Genomic DNA, 9653 nt, shown 5'->3' with positions numbered 1-9653 from the left:
TTAATCACTACAGACCTCCAAATTTCATGTGGCCTTCAGAATAGCTCAGGAATAGTGTACCGATAGTTTCATGGATTGGGTTTCCATGGCCAAGCAGCAAGGCAAAGCGTCGGATGCAGTGATGTAAAGCACTCCGCCACTGGACTCCAGAACAGTGGAATTGTTTTCTCTGAAGTGATGACTCACACTTCTCTATCTGGCAATCTGATGGACTAGTCTGGGTTTGGTTGCCAGGAGAACAGTACTTGTCTGATTGCACCATGGCAGGTGTAAAGTCTGGCGTTGTGGGGTTGTTTTTAGGAGCTATGGGTGAGTTGGTGTGGAAGAACGTGACTGGCCTGCACAGAGTCCTGACCTCAACCTGACTGAATCCCTTTGGGATGAATTAGAGTGGAAACTGCAAACCACATCAACAGTGTCTGACCTCACAAATGGACTTCTGGAAGAATGGTCAGAAATTCCTAAATGTTGTGGAAAGCCTTCCCAGAAGTGTTGAAGCCCAGATCTAAGCGCTGCCTGTTGGTCCCACAGATCAACACTGGGTGTCCAACGTGATTGGGCCCCTGAAATCCTGGAAATGTTGGGCCAATATCATATTATATCTGCTCATGGGAATAATCTTGAGTACAGCAGTCATGACTGAAATAACGAGTGACACAAGGAGAGTTCAGGTACCACATCACTTCAGTTTAATTCTATTCTTCATCTTCTTCCATATAAAAAGAGCGTAATAACCTTTCCAGACAAACATGTTTCTGTTTTATATCTTATACACTGTCCTATAGCTGCATGTGAAAATATATTACTACATAATAGATCAACAGACCACAATATATTATCGCTGTAATACAAGTAGTGTTTTTTTTCCTCTACCAAACAAGGCAACACACTAAATAAATGCATAGTAAAAATAAAAGAAGCAATAAGTACAAAAATATAACTGATAAAAAGCTTATTAATACAAGAGTGCTTCATCTTTGGTTAGGTACATCTTTCTTTAGGTCACTGTCTTATGTGTGTGTGTCTTCTCTTTGTTACATATTTGTGTGAATAACTTTTATACTGCCTTTGGTCATGACATGAAGCAGTTGGAGGTGTGGGGGACAAACCCGACCCCCCCAAAAAGAAACAAAAAACAAAAACTAAAAAACCCAGCAAGCATTTCACGGCAATGGTGTGCTTATATCCTATACGTCCTCCCACAACTAGCTTTTTCCCCTTTTCACATACAAATCTTTAACAGTGGACGTAACAATACCTGCCCGCATATTTACCTGAACACTCTCAACGCACACACACACGCCTCTCCCTAACACATACACTTGTTAAAAGGTAAAAACCCTCACATTCCTTTTTCTTTTCATTAGTTATTCCTCTGTCTGCTTTACTAGAAGTGTATGAGTGGAAAACAAAACGAAAAACAAAAACCCACGATTGTCGATTTCTGATTAAAAGTGTTACACTGATAAACGAGCTACAGAAGGCAGGCATGACTGTAAATGTGCTGTACATACATGTGAACACCTGAACATCTCAAATATACAGAGAGTAAATTACATCATCAGGGCTTTGGTCATGGTTTAACAAAGAAAAAAAATACATGGTTTTGTATCAGTACAAAATATGAACACCAGTCATTTTTAAAGGAAATCATTATATTTGAATGGTGACCTTCCTTAAGCTTTTACAGCCTATACTGGTGCAAGCACGCATTGTCTTTGTAACTGCTACCACAAAGCCGTTTGCAGCACTTCAGCACTGTCACTGGTTTACTGGAAACTGGCAGGACTGAGGTCATAAAAGCTCTGCTTAACCATTAAAACAGGCCTGGAAAAACAAAGACATTCTCACAGGGTTCAGTGAGCCTGGATACCCACAGTCATGAAGCTCATTATCAGCCAGCTCAGCTAAATCTGGTTTCTCGTCTATTCATCATAGAGCAGGAAAGGAGAGGCCAATTACAAGCCAGTTATAAAATGGTTTGTATCCATGTGTATTTCTGCAATTATCAAGGCTAAATGGCAAAAAAAAGTCTTTAGATGGTATTCAACCATGGAGGACTTCATGGCAACATAAAGGAAACAGTGAGACCTCCCCTAACATAAAACAAATAATTTGATTAGTACAATGGAATAAGATACTCTTATGAAAGCCTTGAGAACCTATTAATGCTCTTTAATGAAAGCGAGGTACCATAGATTGTATTAAAAAAAGAGGACTTGGACAATCCAGATGGACTTTAAACTTGTATTCTCTCTCATGGCCAGTAGGGGGCGAACATCAGATTCAAATATACAACTCTTAGAGAAACCGACCCTTCCTCTGCCTTGATTCAAGAGCTCAGTGAACGTTCAACACAGTTTCTTCTGTCCTATCACCTCCAACTGGTCGCAGCAGATGGCTGCCCCTCTCTGAACCTGGTACTGCCGGAGGTTTCTTCCTGTTAAAAGTGAGTTTTTCCTTCCCACTATTGCCAAGTTGCTGGCTCACAGGGTTGGTTTGATTGTTGGGTTTCCTCTGAATTATTGTAGGCTCTTTACCATATAACGCGCCTTGAGGTGATTTGGTGCTATATAAATGAAACAGAATTGAAATTCCCTTACAGGTTTGTGATATCAGTTGGAAATTTTAGCTCTCCTGCAATAATTTTCATTTTGTAAATTACGGTACTATTTAGAGTGAAACAGGTGATAAAGCAGGGCATACTTTTCTGGGCTCAGTCTTATGACTGAGAAGTATTAAGCCTATGGACGTGGAGTATCCTCTGTCCTCTTATCCAAGTATTGTCTAAATGAGGCTTCACAACACTAGTCCTCACACCTCAAGGTCCATATATGGGATATAAAAGACAAATGTGACCCAGTGCCTCTGGACTCTGGAGCCCTGTTTCGGCTGCTTCTGTGTTGGTCAAATAGGCCACTTGTAGCTACAAAAAACCTAAGACAGGTAAAAGTGAGCCGACTTTGTGATAGTGCAAACCTAAAGGTAGCTTGCTTCATGATAGCAGCCCTTGGTAGATGCTCGTTTGCTTTGTTGGAAAGCCATTTCCTCTGAAGCCTCCTCAAACTTGGAGTTGTGACACTGTACATCATGGCTTGTAAAAGAAACAAATAAACAACCAGAAGGGATCTCACACTGATTTTAAGTTGGCTTTAAACACTCAACAACATTCCTCATCACAAAGGCACAGAGTCATAAATAGGGATGGGTATCGTAACCCGGTTCTTCTTGAGAACCGGTTCCCACTGTTTCAATTCCTTGGAATTGTTTGCCATTTTTGCAAACGATTCCCTCATCAATTCCAGTCGCCCCAAATGACGTCACCACATTGCGGAACGTCATTTACCTGGCAGGAAACACGGCGCCTAAGCGGCTCAAACGCTCAAAAGTTTGGTTAAACTTTACGAGAACGGATGACAACAGGGCAACTTGCAATACTTGCAAAGTAGATATTTAATTTAAGGGAGGAAACACTACAAATATGCAAAAGCATTTGCTCACAAAACACGCGATAACCTTAAATGAATGTCGTGTTTTTAATTCCGCTCCGGACTCGTGAATCTCAACCCAGCAGCAGCGGTAACGTTTGCACGTCCTCTCCCGTTAATGCGGCAGGTAAATAATCAACTAACAGTGCATATTATGTTAGCGCGATCTGCCTTATTACAAAACCTGCCATTACTGTGCATTTAGGTGACCATGATGAGAGAGACAGACAGAGTCTGGCTGGCTCAGATGCTGGCAGTTCTTGCTGCAGTTCTTGCTGCAGTCTCCTTTCACGCCAGGATAGACGAATGTCACCGAGCAGTGACTCAGTTTGTGGTAAAAGGCTTGAACCCATTTGCCACAGCAGATGCCCCGATTTTCGGTAAGTGAATGTGTTTAATTGTAGGCAGGGACATTACTGGATATTCTTGTGTAATTGCTACAGAATAATTTATGTTAAACTTTGTTATTGCTACAAAAGAATATTTATTTTATTATTTTACATTTACAATTTTTTTTCCCGGGGACCCTGTGACACCCCATTGAAGAGCCATAGGCTGGATCTCTTAAGATCTCACTGTTGGGTTTGTAAGGCCATGTTACTCCTAAATTTCTATCTTGTTCAAAGAGAAGATATAAAACAAAGTTCTAAGCTATTCGACCTTAGTGTTCTCCTTTTTTAAAAAGAATCGATAAAGAATCGAATCGTTAAACAGAATCAAAAATGGAATAGGAATTGTGAAAATCTTATCAATACTCATCCCTAGTCATAAATGAACAGTAACGGCCTTGGCAGGGTGACTGTATATGTTGCCCGTGCCTCTTTCTCAGAGTGTTTTCCTCTCTTTGTCTCCCTCTATCGGCGCTGAGACAGCATGACCTTGTTGATGAAGTTGACGATGGCAGAAGCAGGTTGGTCGGGGTCCAACTCAGCAAATAAGTGGCAGACGTTCTCTGCCGTGCTGCCGGGCTTCTTAGCGACAAAACCAAACACCCTGAGATGGGAAGGGCGGAGAAAAAAAGAGAGGATGTGAAAAAAGGAAGAGACAACAAAAAGAGAAGCAAAGGCAATCACACAAGGACTCTTGAGTTTGTCCAGTCTGTGACAGCCCACTGCGTAAAACTACCATGAAACAATTAGTGTAACGTATGGCGTGATCATGTAGGACTTATAATTTACTAATTAAATCATCAAAAGTTTGCAGGACAAATTTTGCCAAGATGCACACACAGTTTGATGCCATGCAGCGGCATACACGCGTCTATACTTCCTGTCAGCCTTTAAAACACAAACAGAGCACTTACTTAACAGTTGTGTTGTCTGAGTTAGTCCACCTAAATCCAAGAGACAGACAAAGAGAGAGAGACAGAAGACTCAGGCGTGCACATTCACACAGGCAGAGCTGCCAAACAAGCTGATGCATCCGCAGCCTCGGCCGCAGTCCGCATGCTCGCGTCTCTCGTGGACGCTCACGCACATTCATTAGCCCCACACGGGTACAGACTCACGCGAGGACTCAAGGCAACGAATGCAATGAATGATCATGATGCAGTGAGTTCCTGCTATCTGTACATTAGCGACGGTTCTAACTAAGGCTACAAGACCCAAAGACGTCTTTTTCTTCTGAGTTTCCCACCTCCTGTCCTTTGGATCGATGCTGCTGAAGGTCACACTGTTCACTGGGTAATGTCTCCTGAAGAAAACTCTGGAAGAAGACAGACGTGTAAAGAAGTGCCAAAATTAATGTAAATAGTTTTCTAAAAATAAGAATCCACGAGGAAATCTCTTACCTGCGCTGGTTGTCGGTCAGCGTGATACCCTGTGATGTCACTTTGAACTGGACGACTGTGGCAGCAGGACGCGGGCTACGACCCAATGTGGCATCTGTTGCCTTGGCAATGGCCTGGGGGCCCGTCAGGGACTCTGTTTCCACAGAGTTCAGATAGAGGACGTTACAGGCTGAGGGAAGAAGGACAGAGAGGTCAGCATGTTGACCACAGACTGTATACAAACAATGGACGTATAGAAGACATCGTGACATCACTGGTTTATGGAAATGCATTTTGAAACCTGTCCCTTAGCTTCACAGCCATCACCGCCTGCAAACATGCTCGTTTCTGGAGTAAAGTCGGGCATTTTAACATGGCAGACTTTTGGAAGCACACTCAAGTGTCCATTCAAGGAACAGCAATTTAAAAAAGAAGAAGAAAAGAATTAAATCCAGGAATAATATGATTGTAAAACATACAAAAGAAGATGATTATAGCCAATATGCTAATGAAAAAACGAAGGTTTTGTTGTGAATCAGTTCCAAAGATGAGGTGCAGCACAGTTAAAGGCTCTGACACCAGTGGTCTTAAATTTGAAGCGAGGAGCAGTGAGAAGAGCAGCTGAAGCTGAGCAGAAGGAGTGTAAGGATGAAGGAGGTCTGAAAGATATGGCAGTGCCAAGTCACTGAGACATTTGCAAATGAGAAGCAAAATCTTCTTTTGGATCCATTGAGGAAGGAGGACCCAACGCTGGATGAAAATGGGTGGTAATGTCACTTTTATTGCCACTGAATTTGAACCATCATCCTAGTGGTGATGCCCTGTAGGCAGGAGGTGAGGATAGTAGGGGGAAGACAAGTTCTGGGTTTTATAGACCAATACAGTTGTGTGTCATCTGCATAAAAATGAAACTGTATACCAAAGTGATGTAAGATATTTCTGAGAGGATGAGTTAAATTATAAATAGCAGGGGTCTCAACACTGATCCCTGTGTGACTCAGGCTGATGGAGAGTGAACAGTTTAGCCTTGAACAAACTGTAAACCACTGAAGGGCTGCGTCACTAAAATCCAGTGTCAGCCAGTCGTTTTAACAGAAGACGACACGATGTGGTGTAAAAAAGCAGCTCTGAGGTAAAGCAGGATGCTGAGAAGGCCAGCATCAGATATGAGGAGGTCGTTTAAGAGCTGTTTCAGTACTCAGCTCAGAGGCTGTTATTAACTAAGCAGGGCTGGAGTTGAGATGTTACAGTGGGTTTGAGAAGAATTCAGCTGAAAATGGATGTTGGAAATATTACTGGAGAATAAATTCTGGAATACTGCACACTCATGGAGGCGAGATGAGAAGTAGTTTCTGTGGGCTTGAATAGTTTGTGTACAGTTGAGTAATATGATGATTCGGCAGCATGTAGAGCATTCTTATTGAGGAACAATGATCAAGTCGAATTTTCTACGACAGCCGTTAGTTACTGGTCGACTGTTTGGCACTTCCTCTTTGGCTTCTTCTTTTTTTAAAACCAGACAGAAGTGCTTGCATTTTCTCTGGTGCATCTTTTCCTTGCATGTTACATCATTTCTCAGCCAGGCTTTATGTCCAGTATTGCATCAGTTTCCGGTTTTAGAAACTGAAAACTAAAAAATGTGATGTTATAGGAGAGAAAAAAAAGTACCAATTTAGTACTTATTTTGTAATCTAAAAAATAAGATTTAAACTTTAAGAGTCTTCCTTTGCACTTAACTGTTCATACATGAATATAGAACACAGTGTGTTTCAGGAGTAGAGAAAGAGAGAACTTACCGGCTCCCTGCTTCAGCAGGTCAGCAGCTGTGCTGATGTTACTGACTGGTTGAACCTCCTGCACCTCTCCTATGAGATCTGACAACAGACAGTTAAACCATGAATTATATCTGATAGATTACAAAATACCTTGAAACACATGATTTATTTATTTGAAGGCCTGTGTGGCCTTCAAATATTCCATTACCCTTCTCAAGGATTTTAAGAGCACAGGGCAAAGAGATGGGTGTGATGGAGTGCTGGTAAACGAGTGCAGACAGACTCCCTGTGGAAAAAGAGAGGAAATCATTAATAGATCTGAGACAGCAAGGTGCACAGGAATGCCCATTTCTAACTGGGAATAGATGGAATGAAACGTACCAAAGTAAGGCTCGTTCTGACAGCCTTTAATCTTCACTCCTCGAGGACTAGTTTCAATCAGAAAGTGTCTCACCAGCTGCTCCAGAGGGTCGCTCACTGTAAAAGCAGATTCATAAAAAGTTATAAAGGAACAAAAACAGAGCAGAGGGACAAATCTGTCAAAATGAGACATCTATGTGATGGAGGCAATCAATTTTCACCTTTGTTGCTGTGGTTGCTGACATTGGGAGGAGGTGTAACCACCTTCAGAGCCAGCCCATAGGCTCCCTGGAACGAGTTACTATCCCTGATTAGGAAAGTGCCGGGCTCCCTCTCCTTCAGTGCTGCGATTGCTGTGCCCAAGCACAGTGATAATTTAGGAAATTTACTTATGTAGGCTTTTGAAGAAAAAGAAACAATTTTGAACTAAAGAGCTTACCTTGCTCTCTAGAGATGCCTGGCTTATACCAAAACTTGGAACTATCCTGGACAAACTTCACACTGACCCTGTTTGCAGTTTCTGCCTCTACTTGGTCATTTTGGCCACCAGGGGGTGCAATTTCCCCCACCGTGGGAGAAAACGTGACGTGGTGCTGATGCTGAGGAGCAGTGGAGGCAGGCACGTGACCCACAGCTGGCTTTACCCCATTGCTAGGTGAACCCGAATGTCCGGGCAAATGGCGCTTCTCTGGCAAGGGGGGTTGGGGGTGAGGAAGAGGGATGGAGATTGTGGTGTAGCTCGAATAGGATTGTGGAGTGTGAGGAGAGTAGCAGGGCCTCTTGTTGGTGTCCACAGCTGCACTGTGCTCCGTGCTGGCTTGGTAGTTGTGATGTGGGGGCCCGTGTTGTTGCGTGTGGTTTAGGTGGTTGTGGGGGTCGGACCCACTCAGCATCAACCTTCTACCCAAGGTGGCGAATCCGGGAACTGGTGCATCAGACACAGGGGAGCCGTCCATGCTGCTGGGCCCAGGCTGTGGGGATGATGGTGCAGGAGAAGATGTTGGGTTGGTGGTGCTGGTGTGTTTAGGAACCTCTGCGTGAGACTCCCTGGTCAGAGAGGATCCATTAACCAGTGCTACAGATGGTCCCACAGAGCTGGTAGCTTGGGTGTGGCTCTGAGGCTGTGACATTTCATATGGTGGACCACCAGCTCCTGCAGGAGAAAAGGTCTGCAGTGGGCCAGCAGGATGAGGGTGTGCATCTGATATAGGCGAGGTATGGACAGGGGAAGAAGGTGTCTGGCAGTGTGCTTGGTTTGTGGTGGTTGGTGTCACAGAATCACGAGCTGAGGACATATCTGAGCTACAGTGCTGCTGTTGAGGAGCAGCTGGGGACAGGTTTGTTGGTGCAGGGCACTGATCGGTGGATTCTGTTTGTTTCGGTGAGGCTGTGTGTGACTGTGCTTCTTTGGTGTGTGGCTCCAGGCGCTCTGTGCTGCTTCTTTGCCTTTCTGGTGATTCCTGGATGACGTTAGTGTGACAGTGGCCCTCGTGAGGCTGGGGAGCCTCGTAGTCACTGATGATGTCTGTGGTTCGAATATCATACTCTCTCCTTCCTGGACTGGGGCTAAAATGGACACATGTGAGTATTATTAGTATTAAAGAATAGCAATTTCTTCACTGTAATATCAGAGTGAACTCTCATATATTAAAAACACCTGAGCGATATACTGTATATGTAAATTAATCAAGAACAAATACGAACCCAAAGCCCCCAACATGGGCACCCTGCGTGAAATGCTTGAACAGAAGAATATCCCCTTTTCTTTCAACAACAGTCTGTAAATTAGAGTTGGGCAGATCGATACACTGGTATTGGTAATAAATTGATACTAGGGCGTCAGGGTGATTACTTTGTTTCTATCCAGTTCAGTATGTAGGACACTGAAATGTGTTTTTTCTTTTTGGAGCATGGCAAAGTAAACCTCAAGTATGCACTAGGAGAACTATCTGAACCTTTGTGTGTTGACTGTCACGTTTACTGTTATTTTTACCCCACATTTAACCTCCTAGGACCTGGTGTCCCCATATGTGAACATCACATTTTGGGTTGTCTAGACCAAAATACTCAATTTTGCTCTACAAGGGCCTGATATCCACTTACCAGGACATTATACTGCCACTGTTCTATCAAAACAACAACAACAACGACAAAGTAATTATTTGTTTTTACATTCATCAGGTCCCAATCAGCCAAAAGAGCAAAGAGATATTAAAAATGCATGCCATGAAAGAGTTTGGGTCTTAGGAGGTTAAACAACAG

General features: G+C 43.3%; 1 protein-coding gene across 4 annotated transcripts in view; it reads right to left on the bottom strand.

Moving 5' to 3' along the window:
- Window positions 1-3298: 3298 nt before the first annotated feature.
- tns2a (tensin 2a) overlaps window positions 3299-9653 on the bottom strand; it is a 62303-nt gene continuing 55948 nt past the window's right edge. For 3 of the 4 annotated variants that reach the window (XM_087833420.1, XM_087833422.1, XM_087833423.1), the window contains 9 exons: window positions 7831-8957; window positions 7613-7744; window positions 7413-7508; window positions 7240-7317; window positions 7053-7130; window positions 5278-5446; window positions 5124-5192; window positions 4792-4821; window positions 3299-4481 (listed from right to left, as the gene is read on the bottom strand). In XM_087833420.1, coding sequence (XP_087689546.1) covers window positions 4343-4481; window positions 4792-4821; window positions 5124-5192; window positions 5278-5446; window positions 7053-7130; window positions 7240-7317; window positions 7413-7508; window positions 7613-7744; window positions 7831-8957 — 1918 coding nt within the window. In that variant the 3' untranslated portion in view covers window positions 3299-4342. The remainder of the gene's footprint in view (window positions 4482-4791; window positions 4822-5123; window positions 5193-5277; window positions 5447-7052; window positions 7131-7239; window positions 7318-7412; window positions 7509-7612; window positions 7745-7830; window positions 8958-9653) is intronic. The other variant, XM_087833421.1, reaches the window with a different exon arrangement.

Source organism: Neolamprologus brichardi, chromosome 20, assembly GCF_056152115.1.
Source record: "Neolamprologus brichardi isolate AB-2024 chromosome 20, ASM5615211v1, whole genome shotgun sequence".
Lineage (NCBI taxonomy): Eukaryota > Metazoa > Chordata > Actinopteri > Cichliformes > Cichlidae > Neolamprologus > Neolamprologus brichardi.
The sequence above is the reverse complement of the archived record's forward strand: the minus strand, read 5'-3'. Positions and strand labels throughout refer to the sequence as shown.